A 23,484-nucleotide genomic window follows, 5' to 3' on the forward strand; every position below is an offset into this window, starting at 1 on the left:
TATATCGCTTCAACCGAAGATTCCATATTTTACAGCTTAGCCTTCGCGCCATCAAGCAGCTCGGCACCGGCACCCGTGATGGCAGGCTTGCCAGTCTCGACGACAGTGGTCTGGAAGAGGACAGTGTTGCCCTCCTTCCACATCTCGGTCTTGAGAGTCTGGCCAGGCAGCACAACACCGGCGAAGCGGACCTTGAGGTTCTTGTAGGCACCGTACTTGGCGAAGACGTGCTTGGCAGAGACACCAAGCGAGCACAGACCGTGCAGGATGGGGGTCTTGAAGCCGCCGACCTTGCTGAACTCGGGGTCGATGTGCAGAGGGTTACGGTCACCGTTCAGGCGGTACAGAGCAGCCTGGTCCTCGGAGGTCTTCTCTTCGACGACGGCATCGGGAGCACGCTTGGGAGCCTTGTAGGCGGCGGTGGCAGCCTTGGGGCGCGCGACAGTGGGCTTGGGAGAGCCACCGAAACCGCCGCTGCCACGGATGAAGACGGAGGACTCGTTGTAGAACAGGTCCTCGCCGGTCTTGGCGTCCTTGGTGGTGTAGCCAGCAACGACAATGGCGGCGTTGCCCTTGTCGACGACATCGATGAGCTTGGGGTAGGTGAGGGTGTTGGCGGAAGTGGGGATGGGGAACTTGCGGACCTCCATGTACTGCTCACCGTGGAGCAGCATCATGGGCGAGAAGTTCTTGACAATGTCGTCCATGTTCCAGGGGTTGGCGGTGTTGAACCAGGGGATCACACCGAACGAGGGAAGAGCCTGGAAGTGCTCGTCGTTCTCGTACACCAGAGGCAAGTCGGTGCGCTTAGCACCCAAGCTGAGGTTGTACAGAATAATGTCGCGGTCGACGTAGTCGAAGGGAGTACCCTCAGCGGTGAGAGACTTGGCCTTCTCGATGTTGGCGAGGGTCTCGTTCTCACCGCTGCCGCCGGCACGGTTGGACATGTTGGCCATGATGCGCTCGGTACCGGCCTGGCCATCCTCGGGGTGGTCGGCACGGCCGTCCTCGAAGTTGGTGATCTCCTTCCACTTGGAGACAATGGCCTCGGGGGTCAGAGTGACGTCCACGGGGAAGCCGTGGCCGCCGGAGCGCTGCCAGCGGGTGCGGCCGAACCAACCGCTACCGCACTCGAAGAGAGCCTTGGTAGCGGGCTCAGGGGCGGCATCGGAGCACAGCAGGACAACCAGAGGAGCAACGTAGTCGGGCTTGAAGGCCTGGACCATCTCCTCGGGCATAATGGTGCGGGTCATGTTGGTACCAGCGTTAGGGGCGATGGTGTTGACCTTGATGTTGTACTTGGCACCCTCCATGGCGAGAGTGCGGGAGAAGCCGAGGATACCCAGCTTAGCGGCAGCGTAGTTGGCCTGGCCGAAGTTACCGTAGATACCGCTGGTGGAGGCAGTGTTGACGACACGGCCGTACTTCTGCTTGAGGAAGTAGGGCCAAGCAGCCTTGGTGACCTTGTAGGTACCACGGAGGTGGACGTTGATGACAGAGTTCCACAGGTTGTCGTCCATGTTGGTGAAAGCCTTGTCGCGCAAGATACCGGCATTGTTGACCAGGATATCGATGCGGCCGAAGGCGTCGATGGCGGACTTGACAACGGCATCACCGTCCTCACAGTTGGCCTTGTTGCCAACGGCCTCACCGCCCATCTTCTTGATCTCCTGAACGACGGGCTCGGGGTCCATCAGGTCGTTAACGACGACCTTGGCGCCGTACTTGGCAAACAGCAAGCAGTAAGCGCGGCCCAGACCGGCACCACCACCAGTGACAAGAGCAACGCGGCCCTTGAAGTCAGGCTCCTGGGCCTTGGGGGCACTGGAGAGCTTCAGACCCTCCTCCAGTAGACCCATGAAGTCAGCAGGACCAGTAGGGTACTCGGGCTTCGAGAAGTCGTTGACCTCGTTCCACTTGGCGGCAATGGCGCCGGGGGTCAGAGACTCATCGGTCTTGAGGAGAGCACCCTTGGCTCGCTCCCAGCGGAGCTTAGCGACGTGACCACCGCCAACCTCATAGATGCCACCGGTCTCGGTGGTGTTGGAGGAGTGTACGAGAGCGGCAACGAGGGGGACAACCCAGTCGGGCTTGAGGTTCTCCAGAACATCAGGAGGCATCACAGTGGCGGTCATACGGCTAGCAGCAATGGGAGCGATGACGTTGGCGATGATGTTGTACTTAGCACCCTCCTTGGCGAGGGTCTCGGTGAAACCGACCTGGCCGAGCTTGGCAGCCGAGTAGTTGGCCTGGCCGAAGCTGCCGAAAAGACCGGCGGCGGAGGCAGTGTTGATGATACGACCGTACTTTTGCTTGCGGAAGTGAGGCCAGGCAGCGCGGGCGCACTGTAAATTGCGGCGTGAAGTCAGCATTCTGCGTCTCATCCGCCGAGGTTGCAGGAGATGGAGGTATACACCGTACCTTGTAAGCACCGTAGGTGTGAACGCGGTTAATAAGATCCCAGTCGGAATCCTTCATGTTCTTGAAGCTAATATCCCGGAGAATACCGGCGTTGTTGAGCAGAATATCGACACGGCCGAAGTTCTTGATGGCCGTCTCAATGATGGCCTCACCGTTCTCGACACTGTCGTAGTTGGCAACCGCCTTGCCGCCGGCGGCGCGGATCTCCTCAACGACGACATCTGCGGCCTGGTGAAGGTGTGAGTGAATGGTCCACATATGGTGACTGGTTTATCATACCTTTGATGACTTGCCCTCGCCGGAGTGAGAACCGCCGAGGTCGTTCACAACGACGTTGGCACCCCTTGAGGCGAAGAAAAGAGCATATGCCTTTCCCAGACCACCGCCGGCGCCGGTGACGACGACCGTCTGATTATCGAAGCGTAGTTCGGACATTTCCGATATATGTGTGATGAAAGGAGTCCGACTAGTTCAGTCTACGGGGATAGAACTAGAAGTTGGGGAAGGGAAGAAGAAATAAGATGGAGAAGGCGAGGAGTTTAAAGTCAAGCTCGGTCGGCCGAAGCTGGGGGACCTCGGCACGTTTGGTCTTGCGGGCACGACCGTAAGATACCGTGTATCGTTACATGGCAGATGGGCTGGCTTCACATGCCGACCATCGGCCTACTTTGGAGGCCGCTTGGGGACAGCCGTATGCATTATTATTTCGATTATTGACACTTATGACGGAGAGTACTAAGACTGTGTAATAGATAACACTCGTTGATTATTGTTCCAGCTACTGTATCTCTATTCTATCCATAGCCGGAGTACATGCACACTTCGCCAAACTCGTACCGTCGGAAGGTACCGAAACCACATGCTGACTCAGACATGTGACTGCAACGTCATCGCCATGTGCGTCTTTTTGAAAAGTAAAATCAACTGCATTATTTATGATAGCCTTCTATACTATGCCTAGGACCTTAATTCATATGGTGACCTAGTCAGCACTCTGTCGGGGTCATCTTCACTTTTATAGTTGCTGACCAGGCCGAGAAGTAGACCACTCGCCCGAGAAAGGCAAATGAAATCGCCGAAACGTACCCCGCGGGGCCTAGAAAACCCCAGATTCCCCCCGATCGGAGAACTTGCCGGCCACCGTAACCGATAGACCTGAAGAAACCAACTGCCATGCCAGAAATCGTGGACGACAAGTCGCAGCATTGCATTCCATTTCTACTGCAGCGTTTGCGCATCCATACCGAGCGGCACGCCAGTGCCGACGGTAATACCCCGCCGTTCTTTCTGGGGCTCAATGGCGTGCAGGGCGCTGGTAAGACCGTGTTGGTAAGTTGCTCCGTCCTCGAGCTGGGTCCTGCCTCGGGACGATTCGGTCCCTTTGCTCCTCGGGTCAAACCAGCTCATTAATGCACGCCTAGGTGTCAACACTACAAAATACACTCCGCTCTGAGCCGTACTCGCTCTCCGTGGTGACCCTGTCGCTAGACGATATCTATCTTACCCACGCCGATCAGGTTGCGCTAGCACAGGCGCATCCGACAAATCCACTCCTCCAGCACCGTGGTCAACCGTCAACCCATGATCTTGCGCTAGGTGAGAAGGTCTTTGCTTCAATCGCGGCGGAGCAGCCGACGGCCATTCCACAGTATGACAAGTCTGCCTTCGCCGGGCAAGGGGACCGCGTTCCTCAATCGCAATGGGAGGTTGTGAACGCCGAGGGCCAGAAGAAAGTCAAGGTCGTCATTTTTGAAGGATGGTGTGTCGGTTTCCGCGCCTGGGATGATCAGACTCTCCGCGCCAAGTGGGAGGATGCAGTGCGACAGAAGGAGGGCGGCGACTACCAAGGGCGACTTGGACATGTCCAGTTCGAAGATGTGAAAACAGTCAACGACGCATTGAGGCAATATGACGCTCTTACCGAGTAAGTGGCCATCAATCTATACTACTAGATAACGAGACTTGAGGAACTGACATTTTATCGCAGCAAACTCGATGCGCTCATCCACATGTGAGTCTCCAAATATGGACGCCTTGAGAGTCGCAACTTACTGATCCCTTTCTCCAGTGATGCTCAGAATCTCCGATTTGTCTATGAGTGGCGCCAGGAACAAGAGCGTACCTTGCGCGCAGCCAAAGGCACTGGAATGACGGAGGAACAAGTCAATCATTTCGTGGATGGCTGTCAGTATCTCTCTCGGCTAGGTTCTAGCTTGATCGCGCTGACCATTGTTTCCCTTCCAGATTATCCCTCCTATGAACTCTTCACAGAGACTCTTCGCGAGGGAGCCTTCAAGCCACAGAACACTTCCACAGACAATTCAGATTGGCAGGGTAGGCAGCTCCGATTGGTGGTGAACCGGGATCGGAGGGTGCAGGAGGTCATCCAGATTTGAGACATGCTAGATCTTTTTGCATTTACGGATTTTATAGACCACTAGAAGGATATTGCTGAAAATGGAGCCATCAGCGGAGTTTCGAATAAGTATCATAGTCAAGGATGTGGCTACGTTTGGGCACGATATATTTTGATGGGTAGCTCGCGGCGGTGCGATGACCACAAGCCCTTGGGGTGGCTGATAAAATTGAAGTCTGGAATCTGTACGTGGAATTTTCGAACCTGTCTCAAGTTATAGGTCTAAATCTATACAACTTTATACAACCTTAAACCTAATCTCAAGACCGACCAATAACGGAAATTTGTATGAAGTCCAAATCTCGTAGTTCAGTCAACTTTTTCCATTGTCTCCGGGCTCCCTTGATCGAAGCATCACGATCGGAAGACCCCGAGTTCAGTGAACGGTGACGCGATGGATTGCCAGCCCAGAAACCCATTGCGCAAACTTCGATGGTGTTCTCATGAGGCGTATAGAAGAGACAAAGGCCCAAAGAGTGTGCTCCTGCTGATTGCGCGTGGCGGCGGATGGGAGACTCTTTCCTGTCGGTCTATTGTGGTCTCTCGATGGACCATGGTCTAATGAGTGTATCATATTCCAATAGTTGAGGTGTCCGGGACGGGCTGTTCATCCACTATCATCCAGCAGGTTCTGGGGTGACCAGTACTCCTTCTCCGGACCTTGAGCATCGAGCCAAACAAGGCCATCAGCGAGTAGATCGTCGATGACTGTCTGTGCTCGGGCCTTCTCCCAGTTCAGGTTGAGTTGTAGCATTGAGACACTCACAAACCCTAGCATTTGGATCACTTCAAGTACGGTTGCCTGATCAGTGTTCAACTCCTTGGGTATAGACCGAATATATTGCTTGGATCCAACATGGACGATGGAGAAGCCGGAACCGAGAGGCTCTAGAGATCGAACAGCACGAAGAATATCGTCCCTAGAAAGTGCAAAAGCTTTGTTAGTTATCCGCCATAATCTTTGTCTAGGCTCGCGTCAAGACTGCACGTACTCAGAAACCTCCAATCCACTTCCGATGGCCTTCCCCTTGCGAACTCGCTTTCGGCACTCTTCTACACCGATCAATCCGCCGTTCTCATCCCTTGTATCCCGGCATAGTTCCACGACGCGGACAGCAACCTCAAAGTAGAAGTCGTTCATATCGCCGCCCATGATCTGCGTCCAGAAGCTACCCCCTTCGCCAAGTCCGCGTCGGCCATTCTTGCCCTTGACGTTACTCGCAGCAAGAGGATCGACCCCAATCGTATTACACATGCGCGCAAACTCGGCTCGAAAGGTAGGATTGGATTTGATGGTGGAGCTATGTTCTAGCGCGAAGGTATGGAGTAAGGACTGGAAGACAGAGAGCTGAGTCTGGAGAGACGCGAGATGCGTGGAGCGTAAGTTAGCGCCATGGCTGGCAAAGGACTGCGTTGCTTGAGTACGGTTCGCAAAGGCCCCGAGGCCAACACCACGACGGGACATGGTGATAGTAGTGCAAGTTGAGGTGATCCCCGCACTTGTAATCAGTAGGTCCGGTGTTTACGGGCCGACCGAGGGGAATGCCAAGGATGAAGTCATCTGATAGGCTCAGAACCCTAATCGGAAGCGATAAGGGCAAAGGAACCCAGAAAAAGGGATAGCGCGTCTTTCAAGCCGACCAGTCCTAAATAGGTTAGCCTGGACCCATCACCACACAAGCGAATTCTGCCTTCTTCTTTTCTTCGAGCTTTTCGTCCTTCGAACTTTTCCACGACAACCTTCGACAATCGACCTTGCCGGACCTTCACAATGGCCCCTACTACGTATGCTATCCCTTGATACCCAACTGACTGATGCAATCCCTCGAGATTGTGAGGTTCCAGTATAGTCGTCCTTCTCTCGCTGGAAATGCTACGGTCGTCGTCGCCATTTGACGATGACCGCTGAGCACCAGCTCGATCCTTCCCGTGCCCTCTTCCTGCTCGAACGGCCTCGGAGATATGCGCTTGTGTTTCGAAGAGATACAGCCGGCAGAAGGAGGGCCATGGAGTCTTGAGGTTGAAAGCGTTCCCATGCCTTCTCCTCCAAATGCATTGTTGTCAGCTGTCGTCTCCGGTGCTCTCGATGCGGTAAAAGCAGTCATTGCCCATATGGAACGAATAGCGTCAACACATATTTTCCTGAACTTCGGTTTAGGGTGTTGTCAGATGAGGGCAGACATGGCAAGAAAAAATTTTCGGGGTGGTCACACTTTTCGCGAACGTTGTGCTGAAATATGCCAACTAGTACCAAGGAGACCTTAAAGTCCTGTTCTTGCCATAGCCCTCACTGATTAAAGACATTCGTCGAGTTTTTTGTTTTTCTATTTGCCTTCCAGTTGAGAATGTGGCGCTCTATGCTGCAGTTCTTTACACTCGACGGATTGTTTCATGTCATACATGATCGCTTGGACGCACTATACTAACCCCAACACCAGCTCCGTTCCCACCCAGGACCAGGTCCTCGTCCCCGAGACCCTCCTGAAGAAGCGCAAGAGCCAGGAGGCTGCCCGCGCTGAGCGCCGTGCTGAGGTCGACGCCAAGAAGAAGGTCGGTTCATCTTCACAAATGCAATTCCCTTGCATTTGCCACTTTCCCACACCTCCCTTCCAACAATCTGATGAAAACACCAACCACGCGACTAGACCAAGGTCGATGTTGTCGCCTGTTAACCATCTTTCGGGTCTGATACTATGTTGATGCTACCTATACTTGTCATATCAACAACATCGTTGAGGAACCTCTTGCTGACTTGAGTTCCACTCTAGGCCAACAAGGAGAAGCGTGGCGTTATCTTCAAGCGCGCTGAGTCCTACGTCAAGGAGTACCGCGATGCTGAGCGTGAGAAGATCCGCCTGGCCCGCGCTGCCCGCCAGGAGGGTAACTTCTACGTTGATGATGAGCCCAAGCTGGTCTTCGTTGTCCGTATCAAGGGGTATGTCCTCCAATCTTTACCATCATGTGTGAAACATCGCTGACTTATCTTCCAACAGTATCAACAAGATTGCCCCCAAGCCCCGCAAGATCCTGCAGCTCCTCCGTCTGCTCCAGATCAACAGCGGTACCTTCATCCGCCTGACCAAGGCCACCCAGGAGATGCTGACCATTGTCAACCCCTACATCGCCTACGGTTACCCCAACCTGAAGTCCGTCCGTGAGCTCCTGTACAAGCGCGGTTACGGCAAGATCGACAAGTCGCGTGTTGCCCTCACCGACAACCAGATCATCGAGGAGAACCTCGGCAAGTTCGGCATTGTCTGCATGGAGGATCTGATCCACGAGATCTACACCGTCGGCCCCAACTTCAAGCAGGCCAACAACTTCCTGTGGCCCTTCAAGCTGTCCAACCCCAACGGTGGCTTCCGCACCCGCAAGTTCAACCACTACATCGAGGGTGGTGACACCGGTAACCGTGAGGAGAACATCAACGCTCTCATCCGCCAGATGAACTAGAGTGTTCTCTCTCAAATCGGGAGTTTCAGTGGAGCTGCGTCATGTAACAATGAAGTGACTCGACTTCCAAAAAATTTATTTTAACGTCTTTACGGGTTGTTTGGTTTGCACACGGGCTGTTTCTATCATCTGTCAATTAGCGATACCTATGGTCTAGGATTTCCTTTAATTCAATGCTTCAGACAACCCGCAATCGCCTTCATTTGCGTTTTATACCTCGTAGATTCTTGGTTATGTAGTCTCATCACTTCTTTCTTACTCCGAGCGGCGCAGTTTGTGCCGCCCACACTTCCGGCTATCATGGAACCCGCGAAGAATCTCAAGGCACGTCGTCGAGGAAACTATCGCTACCATTTTGATTTTAGAACACGATGGTGAGTTTCTATCCAGATAAAACTCTCGAGCATATCGGCTCAAGCAATTCCTTGGGTTATATCAACTTGCATCAAATATGCACCCACCAAAGTTCATGATAGGCTGATGTGCCATAATAAGGTGCGATAACGACATGTTTGATCACATGAACAAATCAGTTTATGGCTTTCTGTAGGAGCTGAGCTTATGATACAGAGAGCATACACTTGAACTCTAACAAAAAAACACCCGGAGCCGACTCCTTGATCTATGCCTACCTTATTGAACACTGTGACTTCCATCCACCGACCGCCGAAATGTATGGAGTCGCTGTGGATGCGAATACCGCTTTTTTCTCGTCAATTGCATATCCAGCAGTTGCAGAGCTAGGTCTTCGAGTGAACAAGCTCGGCAAATCCAGCGTGACCTATGAAGTTGGTATCTTTGAGCGGGGCATGGATGAGGTTAGGGCTGTGGCACAATGTGTCCATGTCTTTGTCGAGCGCTCAACAGGGAGACCGTCGCATGAAGGCATGAGTTCAAAATTGAGAAAGGTTCTGGAGAGACTGTGCGTGGAACAAAGATCACTTAAGCTGTAATAAAATTTGTCCCTAGTGTTGACAATTCTTGGTTTGAAGCTACTGGAAGCCGTACAGTCAGATCACACCAAGGGTCGTAGACGGGAAAAGACATCATCAGTGTAATTTCAGTGTCAATGGACAGCTCAAGATTTGGAGATTGTACACCTGCTGCTAAAATTGAGTCTTATTTATTATTTACACCTCTATAACAAGTGTCGCCAGGATCGGTTAGTCCTTCAACCGCGCTTTTCCTCGTCAAGCTCTCCAATGATCCGCTTCTTTCCCTCCTCCTTTAGCTTTTCGTCATCATCACGCTTCAATGTGACCTGTGGCATAAGCCAGCATGCTAAGAAGAAAGCGAACGCTGCTAAGGCTGCCCCAATGATGAAGATGATCCGGAAACCTTTCTTGTAGGCAGGTATCAAGACGCTTCGGATACGCTTGGCATCATCGGCCGAGAGACTGGATAGATAGGACTGTGGGCTTGACAATAGGAGCCGCGACTCGGATTGACCAAGATCAAGGACCGAGATTGACGATGCGACGACGTTGTTACTGGAAAGATCAGAATTAATAGAATTGCAGTTCAAGATGGGGCCTTACATGATTGTGCCGGCAATTGCAAGGCCTAGCGTACCACCAAAGTTTCGCACAAAACTGGTTATGATTAGACAGTGTGTCAAACATAATAAAACTATCTGACTTACTTCCGGAATGAGGTGACAACAGCCATGTCTCGGCGCTCAACGCCTGCTTGGACTGCAATGAGAGACGGCTGTAAAGTATTTCCAACACCAACACCCGTCAGAATACCGTATCCGATTTGCTTCCCAATCCCAGAGGACTCATCCAGGGTTGAGAAAAGCCCGAGACCCACTGCCCAGATGATCCAGCCAAGTAGAATGCATTCTCGGTAACGGCCAATCCAGTGGACAACAAGACCGGAGAGCGTACTACTGACGGCTAGGAAATTCGATAAAGTCAGAACATGGATAGTGAAAACAGCGGACAGTGATGCGAACTTACTCTGCATCAGTGTAATTGGAAGCAGCATTGCACCCGAGATAACTGTCGAATATCCAAACACCAGCTGGTAGAAGGTGGGGATATAATACACCTGGACCAAAAAGTTCCACCCATTGACAAACATCGTTAAGCATGAACCGTTGACAATCCGGCTTCTGAATATGTGCATCGGTACCAATGGTACTCTTGCACCCTTCCACTGCCATGCAGCAAATGCGACCGAGATAGAAAAGCCAACAACCAAAGTCGCAATGACATGTGCTGAGTACCATTTGTACTCACCACCTCCCCAATTGAGCCCTAATAGAAACACTGAAGTGCCCCCAAGAGCTAGTAGTGCACCAAAGAAATCTACTGCTTTCAGCTTCACCCTCCACTCACCCTCAACCTTCCTCAACGGCATGAAAAAAAGCACACATAGAGTTGTGAGGGCCGTCAATGGCAGGTTCATACGGAAAATCCACCGCCACGAGTCCTCCGAGATTGATGCCAATGCACCACCGATGACGGGCCCAATTCCATTTGCAATGGCCACCACAGCCCCAAGGATGCCTTGGTATTTGCCTCGCTCACGAAGAGGAACGACATCGCTCACAATCATTTGGGCAACCGTCATCAGCCCACCACCACCAACACCTGTCAATGCCCGAAAGACGATGAGCTGGGTGACTGTCTGGGAGAGCGAGGCCGCTAGCGAGCCAAAGAAGAAAATGGCAAGGCCGACGAACAGAACTATCTTCCGCGACCAGATATCTGAGAGTTTTCCATAGAGAAGCTGGAAGCACGTTGATGTTCTATGAAATTGAAGTCAGTAATTAGCCTATTGTCATATTTTGAAGAGCCAAAGAACAAGTCCTGTTTGACAACTTACACAAAGTAACCTCCGGAGATCCAAGATGTCTGATCACTGGCCCCCAATGCATTCCCAATAATCGACAGAGACGATGCCAACGTTGTTTGGTCCATCAGTGCGAGCAGGTCCACGCTGGAACAGGCTAAAAAGATCTAAGCGCGATTAGAGCCCAATATCCCCCAAGGTCCCGTAGCCAGGTTCAGCTGTCGAAGCAATTTCCCACATAGCCGCGAGGAAAATTGATCTGAAGCATACTTACTGTGATAATTGTCCGCCTGGGCACATAGTTTGTTTGCTCGTTGAAGGTTACATGTGTCCCGTTTTTGTCCATCGAATCGACGTTGACCTCCGAGCTGTCAGGGCTAGAGTGGCCCGATGTATTCTGTAGGATTTCGGCCATCGCGTGTAAAATTGACATCCAATAAATTGCACAAGCCGACTCCTCAAAAAACAATCCAAATGAAGTGAGAAATGCTACGAGGCGAGGTGGAATCCAAACAACGTTCGAGGGCAGCCGAATTGAATTATCAAATCGAATAACCAAGCCACTGACCGTATTTCCAAATGACACTCACCAGAGACACATCGCTTGGATATTGCACGTAAATCCACTCGATCACTAAATGTGCCCAAAAAGACAGTGATCGCCGAAACTTGCTCAAACACTCTCAAGGTACCTGACCCGCATACACTAACCGTAAACAGCACAACAACTAAAGGCATAATACAATTGCATAATGACTGCGGACCGTTGCAAGCTATCTTCTAATTTCCGTTAGATTCCGAGGACCTTGAGTCTTATTAAAAAGCTAAAACTTTCTTCAAGGTCCTAGAAATCTGACAGCCAAGACCAGAAGACGGCAGACTTGCATGAGACCAACGTGCGACACGAGCTCATTCACGAATATTTGAGGCTATTTCCCGGGAATAAATGATCATCAAATACCTAAGAATGCAACAGTGGAAACGCTAATGATGCAGTCGCTGCGGGCGATCCTGACGTTTGCATATCTCCTGGTCCAAGATTCTCGACCCCATGCTATCCACCGGAGAAAGCCGATTAGGGTCTCCAACCTGGATTGCTCGGACTATGAGGGATATAGTATATAATCGGATATCTCAATAGGAATAGCTGCTCAAAATTGAGTTTGATGCCCGGGATAATGTTCGTGATCGGTGACCTTTTCTGTCTCATTCATCGTAAGCACGGAGAGTCATTTTGGGCGGTTGCAGCGTTGTATGGATGAACTGGAACGACTGCTTCCCCACCTTCAAACATCCTAATTTCCATGCTTCTATACCTTTCTCGCATTGCCTGAAGATCTATATTGGTGGGTCTGGTCGTGGAAACCTCGTGTGTACCGCGTGGCTTCTACCCTCCGGGTGCCAAGCGGACGCAACGGGATGGAGAAGGAATTGATGCCGCTATAGAAATATATCTGTGAGGAAATTCCCACGCCTTGACTCGTTTATGCTCAAACTTCCAGCACTGTCATCTCTTATATGTCTTTATCATATGCATTGGATGTTTCAGCAAGAAGATCAACCCTTCACGGAATAGCACAATGACCAACTCCAATGAGCGGAATGTATACTTCGGGCCTGACTCGTTGAAGAAATACTTCGACCCAGATTGTCAGCCGCCCTTACCATTGGTCGAGCTGCCAGAGTATTTGAATCCGTTTCACGAGGATGGAGTTCGAATTTATGCCAAGATGATGACCATGCACCCTGCCAACAATGTCAAGGCAATGCCAGGTGAGATGACACGAGACACATCAGTCCAGGCTTGATGCTAACGCGAGAGTAGCGTTGAATATGCTTGAGTCAAGCGTCGCTCCAAACAAGACCAAAACAATCATCGAATACAGCTCTGGGTCAACGGTGATTTCGATGTCAATGATTGCCCGGGTTATGCATGGTGTGCAGGACACGCGGGCATTTCTAAGTAACAAGACTAGCGATGCTAAGTTGAAGCTGATGCAATTTTTCGGTCTGGACATTACACTTTTCGGTGGCCCGTCACAGCCAGAGCCCATTGATGATCGCGGGGGTATTCAAAATGCCCGCCGTATGGCCACGGAATCTGAGGATATCGTCAACCCTAATCAATATGAGAACAACGATAACTGGCAGTCGCACATGCGATGGACTGGTCCCCAAATCTTCCAGCAATTGCCCGAGATCAATGTTATCTGCGCCGGTATGGGTACTTCTGGCACAATGACCGGCCTTGGAACATACTTCAAGGGTGTCAAGCCCTCCGTCATGAGACTCGGGGTCTGCACAGCGGCAGGTGACCGGGTCCCCGGTCCCCGATCTTATGCGCTGATGCGTCCAGTGGAGTTTCCTTGGAAAGAAGCAGTGGATACGATTGAAGAAGTTGGCTCTTCTGACTCGTACAGTCTGTCTCTAAAGCTGTGCCGGGAGGGACTGGTATGTGGCCCATCATCCGGATTCAATCTGCAAGGTTTGTTCCAGATGCTATCCAAACGCAAGACAGCGGGAACACTGTCTGATCTCGCTGGCTCGGACGGGATTACGCACTGCGTCTTCATGTGCTGCGACCTGCCATACCAGTATATTGGCGAGTACTTCCAGAAACTCGGCGCTGAGGAATTCCCGCCTATCCGCAACGAGGTAAGCTTCTCCCGGCCGCGGACGCGTCGAAGATTCCACCCCACATTATCGTCGATCCTCATTCCTTCTAGATCGATCCGCTAACAGTCTTTCATCGGATAGCGTCTGGTCAAGGTTGACCTGCACCGGTACGACGAAGCCTGGGAGCGTGATGCTCTCGAAGTCCTCCCCCAAGTTTACGGCTCTCCACGATCCCTCGACCAAACCCCACTGAATGAGATTTCAATGAACCCACTGCACCGTGTCCTCGACCTCCGTCAATCAGCCGATTTCCAAGCCTGGCACCTTCCAGAGTCAATCAATGTGCCTCTCTCCAGTGTTGGACTCCACACCAAATCACCGTTTTCGGATCCAGCTGTGCTCGAGGCGCAGTGGGTGGAGCTGGAGCAGATTTTCGGGGATGAGCGCCTGATCTCAGATCTTGGTTCGCATCACCTTCTGGTAGTGTGCTATGATGGAGATACAGCACGTGTAGCTACCAGCGTGCTTCGGGCCAAGGGCCTTGATGCGGACAGTGTGCGTGGAGGCCACCGTGCACTGCGGATGTATGGCATTGGGAGCGAGACTGCAGCGCGTGGGGTATCAGTATCGGCGGATTGTTCCGCGAGCAAGATGCCTAATGCGGCGATGGTCTGTGTTTCGGTCGTGCCTCCTTGATTGAAGCGCTAAGACATTAGTTACATAGCGGGGATGACTATCGAAGGATCTGCGCAAATGAAGATCGTCATCGGTTTTGCAAGCAGGAATGTAGGGTTGGAGATGGCCATGTGAGGAGACTGATGGAAAATGACGAAGACTGTTGATTTTGTAAATATTAACAGTTTTGGAACACGTGTGTTGCTGGATAATTTTGGTGAATTGTTACCCTACTTTCTGCTTAAGGCTTCAAATAGACAGCTATATGTCACGTGATTATGCTTTCCCCAAGTAAATCCCTGCAAATTGTGAGCTCTTTTAAAGCTTGAATATCCAGTTAGAAGTGCATCAATGAATCCTAAGGAACAAATAGCAAAGAACATTCATCACAGCGTGGCATAACTAATTAGCACGTGACACTGTATCCTTCCACGGTAGTTGTCGATTTGAATTACATTACTGCATACAACATCTACATTTGACCCAAGCTTCGTCTGAAAATGGGCCCTGAATAAGACTTCGAGCCCTCGTTATGTCCAGGGCACTGCCTACGTTAAGCATCGTCTCATGTACGGAGTGCTGATGGTCCTCGCTAGCTGACTACCACTATGGACCCTAGCTCTACTCCAACACAAGGCAAGCTCCATGACCTCTCAGCCATGAACTTGCGGGGTGTGGGGGTATCATCTGTCAAGAAATTTCATGTGAATCGCGGATGTACTTTCCTGATGCGCTCGAAAGGATCTATGGAAGTGCAGTCCTGGCCTACCTAACGCAACCAAGCACTGTGGAGTATACACCGCCAACGCTAGCGCTAAAGAGGACCTGGACAATTTACGAATGGCGCGCAAATCTGCTCAGTAGCTCTGGACTTAACCTAATTAGCGCGGTTTCAATATGGTGAATTTTGAAGAATATTCGAGATCCGCCATAGTATCAGAACTACAGTGACTTAATTCGGCTCGAGCAATTTTCAAGAAGGAACTAACGCCTATACTATAAGACTGATGATCACTGTTTGATTTCAGCGAAACCCACGCAATTTCCCGCAGATAATCACGGCTGATCGACATGAAGAATGCCATCAGGTTATCGGGCTCATTCATACCTTTCGGTTGCTCCCCTGGTTCCCTGGTTCCCCTGCCGTCTCCGTTACACCATGTCCGATTACCGTTTTCGGCGCATGCTTCTTTCCTCACGATTCAATGAACATGTATTCAATGACATTGCAGCGAAATGACCAGATGATATAATGACGCAAAGCTTGTTCTCCGATGGCTCCGGACCATCGACCCTGCCAAGCTTTAACCCGCCGACCGGCTCCATTTTCTATACTCCATCATTCCACCCCTTGGTCATCATAACAATCTTGTGGCTTGCTCGGTTCGATCTAATTGTTCAATTTTCTTCCTTGACAACAATACTCGTCGAATCTCGTTGAGGCTGGGCAGGTAGTTTATCTGGTTGGTTCAACATGATGGACATGGATATGGACATGTCAGGCGGTGGTGTTCCTTGGCTTGATCAGCCTGTGATGCTTCATTCGTCTCGTCAAGATATGTGCAAATTATCCGACGCACAGTGTGCTTATCGGAATAATAGGTGGAGATACTGGTATGCATTCCAAATATCGCTACTTTTGTCTACTGGCGATGCAGCTCACAAGATGCTAATTCAATTGGGTAACTACAGGTACCAGGCCGACCATGTATATGCCTTGAGCACAGTGTATTTCTGCTGTGCAGTCATTGCAGCCTTTGCCATTTCAAATATTCTTGTCAAAGTTCTACCAGACTGGGTCAAGCGGACTCGAGTATGGCGGGTAACGACCTCAGTTTCACGGTACATGTCCTACCGTGGGTATCGGTTCCCGGTGCTGAAGTATTGGTCTCCATCTTTGGGCGTCATTCTGCTGGGCATCGTGGGCACAGTATTCTTCTTCGGTATGAAATAATCTCCAATGCTTGACACTGGAAAAACCCAGCATCTAATGCTCAATTGGCAGGTATGACTCTCGGGCCCAAACCGTACTATTGGCCCACCGATGCTAGCTATGGAAGTAGCCCTCCCATAGCAACTAGGGCAGGCTGGATGGCTCTTGCTTTATTGCCTTTTGTTCTGTAAGTATTACGTTCTACTCTTTGACAACGTCTATGTTGCTAATATACCACTAGTGGTCTGAGTGTCAAGGCCAACATGATCTCTGCACTAACTGGCATCCCCCATGAGAAGCTTCAAGTCTTCCATCACTGGACTAGCTACGCCATGTTTGTGCTGGCACTTATTCATACCTTCCCCTTCATTATCTACCATATCGACAAGGGCGATATGATCAGGCAATGGAAGACTAGTCTAGTCTACTGGACCGGCATTGGGGCAATTATCCCACAGGCCTACCTGACCATTATGTCACTCCCGTCCATTCGGAATCGGTTCTATGAGTTCTTCAAAGCAACCCATATGATTGCTGCTATTCTATTTATCGTCTTTTTCTTCCTTCACTGCGATTTTCGTCTCTCATCGTGGGACTACTTCATTGCCAGTGGTGCCGTCTACTTTCTCTGTCTAGTGTTCTCCCAGAGCCGCACCTATCTGCTGCACGGGATTCACACGGCCACGCTCGAGCTTCTCCCCAGCGGACTCATTCGTGTCTCTGTTCCAACTGTCATCAAATGGACGCCCGGTCAGCATGTATTTCTGCGGTTCTTAACGTTAGACTTGCACCTCCTTACCGCGCATCCGTTCACTATCTCCTCCGTCTCCTGTGACCCCGACCAGATTGGGAAAGCCTCTGAGCTCATATTCTATATCAAGCCTCGTCGTGGAGTAACTGCTCGCCTTGCCGCGCTGGCCGCCAAGCAACCAGGTATCACAAAGAAGATTCTCATTGAAGGGCCATATGGCGGCGTTAGTACACATCACATATCCCAATTTGACACTATACTCGTCATCGCTGGTGGATCAGGTGGCGGCTTCTCACTCGCCATGGTAGACGAAGCGCTGCGACTGTCTGGTCTCAACACGAGAGAGGACAAATCGGGACAAGAAAGCCGCCGCCATCTGCAAGTGGTCTTCTCGACCCGCGACGCCCCCATGGCAGACTGGTACATCGATGAGATTGAATCGCGCCTCTCGCAATCCACCACCCTACCGGGCTCAGACAACGGATTTGAGACTTCTGTTTCAGTACATATTACCTCAAATCGCGACTTGACTCGGTCGACATCAACGCTGGACTCGGAGAATGGCACCGCCGACAAGTTCCCTCCAACAGACATCACTACGACAGGATCGTTCAGTCTCAACATTCACCGAAATGCTCGCCCTGATATCCCTGGACTCGTGGCTCGGACTGTTCCCATGGCTCACGCGAATCCGATGCCGAATGACAAGAAGCAACGTATTGGTGTGCTTGTCTGTGGTCCCGCGTCCATGCTTCATGATACCCGGAACGCTGCAGCGCTGGCGCAGAAACGGACGCTTGGTGGTGAGATTGAGGAGCTATATCTGCACTCAGAACCATTTGCGTGAGTTTTCTCTCCTTTGGTAACATTGTGACTCAGCTTGACTGACCTTTCCTGATACAGTTGGTGATTATTATTGTGCTGTAATTCAGAGTGGGTGATTTCTGCTTAATTTGCTCCACAAGTATGTGCTTATTTTCTCCGTGTATATATTTGGGGGCCTCAGAAAGTTATATCGTGTCTTACTTGCACTTGAATGCTAAGGTTGACGGTGTTGCGAGGGTGGATGTCATTTCTTGTGACTGGAAATAATTTTACTGTGATTTCATGTTATGAAACTCGTTATTTTCGCTTGACAAAAGGCAGGTTTGACTAGGATGCTTTATAGCCTCGATGTTATACGCCGTTATATTCGCGGGCACCATCTAACATGAATCTTCTGCGGCTGCTCTATATGCAATGTAAGAAGAGATCGACTATTCTGCAATACCTCCAAGGCCTCTGACTGGGCTTCTTCAAGGCTCACGCCCGGTTTGGGTACAATGTGAACCGACGATTGATGCAGTAGAGTGACAAGGACGGCGAGAGTTCCAAGCTGGGAGAACTTCCTTCCTGGGCATGCTCGAGGACCTTCGGCCCATGCGAAAAGATGATCTACTTTTTCACTGTCGAGTTCATCGCTACTCAACCATCGATCAGGCTTCCATGAGAGGGCTTCTGGGCCCCAGTAATCTGGATGAGTGTGCAGAGCCGTCGTTATTATATTGACGAGAGTATTTGCCGGAATCAAAATTTCTGATCCGTCGATGCGGGAGATAGTTTGATCATGGTCAGGAGATGTCCTTCGGAGGAGATTCCCGACCGGGCCGTAGAGTCGGAGAGTTTCATGCTAGATATCTAGTTAGGTCATTTTCAAGCATTGACTCTGAGTAAAAATGGCTTACCATAACTGCTTTCAACCGAGTAAGTCGATTGAAAATGTCCTTGTAAGGCATTTTATTATCTAATGGCACATCGGAGAATATCTGATCGATTTCCTGGACGACCCAAGTTTGCCATTCAGGAAAGACGGCCAGAAGATAAATCATGTAGACAAGTGTGTTCGCGGTTGTCTCATGGCCGGCAAACATGAAAAGAAACAAGTTGCTTTCTATCTCCTCATTAGATAGCATATGCGCATCCTGTGAGCTTAGCATAGAAGAAAGAAGATCTTTCTTAGATGAAGGGTGGTCCCTTCGATATTTCACCAGGCTTTCCATGACTGACTGGATTCCTTGATGGCTTGCATGGAAAGAGACAAGGGATTTCCTTCCTCCTCTACGGATGTCGGGATTTCTTGAAATCATGTTGAAGAATGCTTCAAGATGCGTTTTTGCGGCATTGTTAATTGGGCTCGCCGCATCGGCACCGCTATTGTCGTCCAGCCCAAGGCATGCTTTCAAAAGAACGGTGAAGCTTAATCGTATCATGTTAGGATGCGTACTAGAGACATATTCCTGGGACATGAAGTGTTTTAACATGTCAGAAGCTTCAGCGCATGATATTATCCATACTGCGTCGTGGACTGTCTCTGAGAAAGCCACAGCTGTACTTCGACGATGACGGCTCCAGTCGGCGCCATCGACCTGTTTAAACATACTCATTATTAGACATCTAGCAAAGGGAGAAATTAAGAATGGAAGCCTGGTCAGGGAGGAGGAGAGACCATACAGTAGCCAAGCTTCTCCCAAATATTCCAAGTCTTCCTGGCAGCTATGTTAGCACTTTCAGATAGCCGACAAGGTTCAACGCCTCACCTACTTGTAAGATCAAGAGGTTTAGGGAAGTCTCTCTTCCGCATAAGAATTTGGCTGGCAACATTTGAGTCGGCAATGAATAGTTCGCAGTCAGCTGGAGTGACGAGTGCAAATACATCGCCATACTCTTCGAAGACGGCATGTTTTTCTAAAAACGTCCAATTTGGCCGCAAAATTCGAAGAAAGGGGAAGATCGACCGCCAAGAGACGAGTGGGTTAACTTTCAATAGCTCTTGAAGGTACCTCCACATTAGCCCATGGCGTGAGATGGGACAGACGATCACTGGGATTTTGAGTCGCTGAGCAATGCACCGGTTTTGATAGAGAGGGAGCACCAGGGCGCCAGAGCACCAGGGCGCCAAAGCCCCAGGCAGCAACGACTAGGACCAGTAACGATATGAACATTGCTGCAGGTGAGGAGAAAAGGTTGAGAAAATAAGAAAATTATCATGACTAGCAACGGCAAACAATAAATAAAGGGAGGGGCCGTAGGGACTACTCTCCATGTCTTGCTACCTACATCGATCACTGTCCAGTTCGTTTTGGAACGTTAAAACTCTAAAAACACGAAAGTGGGGCTCGCGTTCGTATTCGTGATTTTATCTGCATCCGAATTTCCCGGCCGACGCCAGACACTCAACATTATCTTACTTATGGCTCAGCCCCCCGTCGGCAGTCTCGAATATTGCCTACTAGGCAGAAATCTCGTGTATCTCACACGAGTACGAACACTAGGTGCAAAGCCATTCTGGGTTTCTGAACCGATTCCCGCAAGATATGGCCACGCGCCGCTCCCATCAGAAATCACGTCATGGATGCAGCAATTGCAAACGAAGACGAGTGAAAGTATGCGATCATCTACCTTGAAGATAAAGAAGCTGAATTGGATTGAATTGAAGACGCTAACACTTCTATTAGTGTGACGAGAAGCGGCCGTATTGCAAAAATTGCACCCAACGCAATGACACATGTGTCTACATTGCGCCAGTGCCTTTCGTCTTTGCAAGTAAATCAGAAACATCAGAAACACCATCACCAAATACTGCAGGTGGTATCAGATCTTCGTCCGAGGTTAGCAGCTCTGTCAGCAACTATATCTCTGCGTCGGGTGCGACAACTAGGGCTCCTCCACTCAATTTGGACCATCTGGAACTTGAACTCCAGTGGATCTTGCATACGCACAAGCTTTTCGCAAGAAATGAAGAAACTAGGAAAGTATGGGAAATACCAGTGCTTCAAGAAGCACTACATACTCCGTTCTTAATGCATGGAATACTGGCTATTTCCGCATTACACCTTGCTTATCTACGCCAACATGAGCGCCAAGCAGAGTGGCTCAATATTGCGATTGCACATAAGAGCACAGCTCTAGCTATCTTTTCAGAACAACTGCATCAAATCAATGAGTCAAATGCGAGAGCAATGACGAGTTTTGCCTCAATCGCAGTTGTGTTCAGCTTTGCGAGCGCACTTCATTGCTCCGACTCTGACGACGGGCCCAGTCTGAATGCCTTCATTGATATCTTGATGCTGGCTCGTGGAGTTCAAGCAGTAGGAAGTCAGGCAATGGAGTTCCTTAGAAACAGCAATTTTGCGCCTCTATTCGATATCACTAACCCTGGGGCGACCGTACCCAGTGATGTTCTTGCGGCACTCGATTACCTTGATGATCTAAATGCTCAGTATGGTCAGCAAGGAGGGAATCATAATGGAAAGTCTTACGACCGTGCGATTCAGACCATGAAAGAACTGGCTCCTTTTACCTATGCGGAGCGAACGTCGTTGACGGTAGTGGGCGGATGGGCTATCCGATCTCCGCCAGAGTTTCTGGAAGGACTGAAAACCCGCGAACCCTTTGCTTTGGTGATACTTGCACATTTCTGTGTCTTTCTGCACCTCACCCGAGAGAATTGGTGTATTGGATCCTGGGGTCGACTTATTCTAGGGGAAATAGTCCAGATCTTGGATGCCGACTGGCAACGTCATATAAAATGGGCAGTTGTGCAAGTGTTGAGATGACGATTCGATGTGACCAGTGATGAGCTTTGGTATGATTGATTATGATTGAACTCAAAATTATAGACGCATGTTATAATAACAAGACTCATGTTTGACAGTAATAGACCATAAAATCATCAAGTAGCCTCCTCACATAGCAAATTTTCATACAATCCCTTCTCTTCAAACTTCTACTGACCGACCCATCTCGAGCGCAGAGGCCGGGACAAACTCGCGGGTCCAGATGACCTTCTCTGAGTACTTGTGGCCGCGACCGATCAAGCAGTTGATCTCACTGGGGTGCTCATACTGAAGAACAAGCACAGTAATGAACATAAGGAGGGCGTCGAAGACATAGATGAAGGCCTCATGCTTCATCAGATATCCATCATAGCCTTCCAGGTACTCCACCACACGAATAACAGAGCGAATCAGAATCAAGATACTGGCTGTGTAGAGAGCAATCATATGGCGGGTCCAGAGACTCTTCAACTCGATCGATCGGGTGGTCGGGGCCTTGTTGATGCGAGTTTGGAAGACAACAGCACTGATGGTGAAGAGACCGAAGAAAATAATTTGTACGAAGAGACCGCCAATAATGATATGTTCGCCGGTCGAGGGGTCATTCGAGTTTGAGACCATAAGTCCCGCACCTTGAAGTCAGTTAGTTTTATATTCTTGGTAAGCCCTTGGTGGATGCGTGGATCGGAGGAAAATACACACCTGAGGCTTGCATCAAGAAAGAGAGCACATCGCCAGCGACGAAGGTCTTAGTGAGCCACCCTACTCTAATAACAGATAGTTTCTCTGCTTCCAACATATAGATGATTCGTCCGAGAGTCATATAGATACTGGCAGCAAGGAAAGCCGGCGCAATCAGGATCAAGGCACTTTGCATGATATATGGGCCCTTGGTGAAGTCTGGTGCCTCGAACGAGGCCAGTAAACGACCGACATAACCGATAGTCTCCACTGAGAAGACAGGATTTTATTAGCATTTTCCTTAGAATCGAGGAATCGTGTTTTGGACTTACAGATTGCACCGATCAAGAAGGGGATCATGAACCATGTCCTTGTCCGCAGGAGCTGATAGAAATGCAAGATACTACTCAGTCCGAACAGGACAGTGAATATGGCTGCCGCCGCGGTAGATGGGGTATAGTAATAGAAAACAAACTGCATTGCTGCTTTTTTGGCCTGGAGGGAAAACGAGCCAGTGCTGGATGAGATGAATGTTGCGAGACTTAGAATCGACACCAAGACTGATCAATCTGGAGACTTTATATTCCATGATCAACGGAAGGCCGCCGAGAAAGTCAAAAATCTCTTTAAGCCACAAAATTATAACACATAGACATCTTGTTTAGGGGTACGTATATCCATGTTCCTTACTTAAGCTTATTTTGCGCCGTATTCGTTCCGTGCTCCTTTGCGGGTAGGTTAAAGTGGGGCGCCGGGTGTTTGCCACTAATTTTGCGACAGTTGGTTCGTGTTCGTGATTTTAGCCGAATTTGGAAGCATGGGGCTTCTAAAATATTCTCAACTCAGGTCCTCCTCTGGTCAAACCTATTTTGGATGGACGACTTTTGAAATCCACTAAGGGATCCTCTAAAACCACCATGCCCATCTACCATCCAATCAAATCTCGTATCAATTGGGGGTCTGAAGTGACCTGAGACAGTAGTTAGATCGATAGTGTCTGGGGGTCAGTATTCATCGTATCTCACGCCTTTTCAGGCTTATTTGATGATGCTCGCTGCCTAGCGTGGATATGAAGCTGTGTCCGGCTATCAACAGTAGCCTTGATATTTAAGTATAATGAACCTAGGAACCATTCATTGGAAAC

General features: G+C 50.0%; 11 protein-coding genes across 11 annotated transcripts; 6 read left to right on the forward strand and 5 right to left on the reverse strand.

The window, feature by feature from the left end:
• Positions 1-29: 29 nt before the first annotated feature.
• mfp (putative peroxisomal multifunctional beta-oxidation protein (MFP)) lies at positions 30-2,856 on the reverse strand (the record flags this gene model as incomplete). The annotated part of the gene is made up of 3 exons (XM_056904274.1): positions 30-2,345; positions 2,422-2,649; positions 2,701-2,856. 3 exons carry the CDS (start codon positions 2,854-2,856, stop codon positions 30-32), a joined length of 2,700 nt encoding a protein of 899 aa, XP_056772041.1.
• A 738-nt stretch (positions 2,857-3,594) lies between these two features.
• Positions 3,595-4,817, forward strand: N7458_000881 (TDA10 family protein; the record flags this gene model as incomplete). The annotated part of the gene is made up of 4 exons (XM_056904275.1): positions 3,595-3,750; positions 3,843-4,345; positions 4,409-4,432; positions 4,490-4,817. 4 exons carry the CDS (start codon positions 3,595-3,597, stop codon positions 4,815-4,817), a joined length of 1,011 nt encoding a protein of 336 aa, XP_056772042.1.
• Positions 4,818-5,444: 627 nt separating this feature from the next.
• Positions 5,445-6,302, reverse strand: N7458_000882 (ESCRT-II subunit protein SNF8; the record flags this gene model as incomplete). Its single annotated transcript, XM_056904276.1, has 2 exons — positions 5,445-5,757; positions 5,830-6,302. The coding sequence occupies 2 exons, from the start codon at positions 6,300-6,302 to the stop codon at positions 5,445-5,447; spliced, it is 786 nt and encodes a 261-aa protein (XP_056772043.1).
• Positions 6,303-7,150: 848 nt separating this feature from the next.
• Positions 7,151-8,317, forward strand: N7458_000883 (60S ribosomal protein uL30). The gene is made up of 3 exons (XM_056904277.1): positions 7,151-7,387; positions 7,606-7,772; positions 7,831-8,317. Exons 1-3 carry the CDS (start codon positions 7,229-7,231, stop codon positions 8,288-8,290), a joined length of 786 nt encoding a protein of 261 aa, XP_056772044.1. The 5' UTR covers positions 7,151-7,228; the 3' UTR covers positions 8,291-8,317.
• A 644-nt stretch (positions 8,318-8,961) lies between these two features.
• On the forward strand, positions 8,962-9,243 carry N7458_000884 (acyl-CoA thioesterase; the record flags this gene model as incomplete). Its single annotated transcript, XM_056904278.1, has 1 exon — positions 8,962-9,243. One exon carries the CDS (start codon positions 8,962-8,964, stop codon positions 9,241-9,243), a length of 282 nt encoding a protein of 93 aa, XP_056772045.1.
• Positions 9,244-9,461: 218 nt separating this feature from the next.
• N7458_000885 (MDR family MFS transporter) lies at positions 9,462-11,504 on the reverse strand (the record flags this gene model as incomplete). The annotated part of the gene is made up of 6 exons (XM_056904279.1): positions 9,462-9,780; positions 9,829-9,882; positions 9,933-10,188; positions 10,252-11,045; positions 11,123-11,256; positions 11,364-11,504. 6 exons carry the CDS (start codon positions 11,502-11,504, stop codon positions 9,462-9,464), a joined length of 1,698 nt encoding a protein of 565 aa, XP_056772046.1.
• A 1,165-nt stretch (positions 11,505-12,669) lies between these two features.
• On the forward strand, positions 12,670-14,401 carry N7458_000886 (putative cysteine synthase B; the record flags this gene model as incomplete). The annotated part of the gene is made up of 3 exons (XM_056904280.1): positions 12,670-12,862; positions 12,915-13,744; positions 13,847-14,401. 3 exons carry the CDS (start codon positions 12,670-12,672, stop codon positions 14,399-14,401), a joined length of 1,578 nt encoding a protein of 525 aa, XP_056772047.1.
• A 1,453-nt stretch (positions 14,402-15,854) lies between these two features.
• On the forward strand, positions 15,855-17,974 carry N7458_000887 (ferric reductase family protein; the record flags this gene model as incomplete). The annotated part of the gene is made up of 5 exons (XM_056904281.1): positions 15,855-15,994; positions 16,073-16,323; positions 16,386-16,500; positions 16,555-17,907; positions 17,968-17,974. 5 exons carry the CDS (start codon positions 15,855-15,857, stop codon positions 17,972-17,974), a joined length of 1,866 nt encoding a protein of 621 aa, XP_056772048.1.
• Positions 17,975-18,250: 276 nt separating this feature from the next.
• On the reverse strand, positions 18,251-19,313 carry N7458_000888 (cytochrome P450; the record flags this gene model as incomplete). Its single annotated transcript, XM_056904282.1, has 2 exons — positions 18,251-18,733; positions 18,789-19,313. The coding sequence occupies 2 exons, from the start codon at positions 19,311-19,313 to the stop codon at positions 18,251-18,253; spliced, it is 1,008 nt and encodes a 335-aa protein (XP_056772049.1).
• Positions 19,314-20,417: 1,104 nt separating this feature from the next.
• Positions 20,418-21,659, forward strand: N7458_000889 (Zn(II)2Cys6 transcription factor domain-containing protein; the record flags this gene model as incomplete). Its single annotated transcript, XM_056904283.1, has 2 exons — positions 20,418-20,486; positions 20,559-21,659. 2 exons carry the CDS (start codon positions 20,418-20,420, stop codon positions 21,657-21,659), a joined length of 1,170 nt encoding a protein of 389 aa, XP_056772050.1.
• Positions 21,660-21,821: 162 nt separating this feature from the next.
• N7458_000890 (RTA1 domain-containing protein) lies at positions 21,822-22,820 on the reverse strand (the record flags this gene model as incomplete). The annotated part of the gene is made up of 3 exons (XM_056904284.1): positions 21,822-22,291; positions 22,362-22,610; positions 22,673-22,820. 3 exons carry the CDS (start codon positions 22,818-22,820, stop codon positions 21,822-21,824), a joined length of 867 nt encoding a protein of 288 aa, XP_056772051.1.
• Between the last annotated feature and the right edge of the window lie 664 nt (positions 22,821-23,484).

Source organism: Penicillium daleae (assembly GCF_028827525.1).
Source record: "Penicillium daleae strain IBT 16125 chromosome Unknown utg000001l_segment0_segment0, whole genome shotgun sequence".
NCBI classification, from domain to species: Eukaryota; Fungi; Ascomycota; class Eurotiomycetes; order Eurotiales; family Aspergillaceae; genus Penicillium; species Penicillium daleae.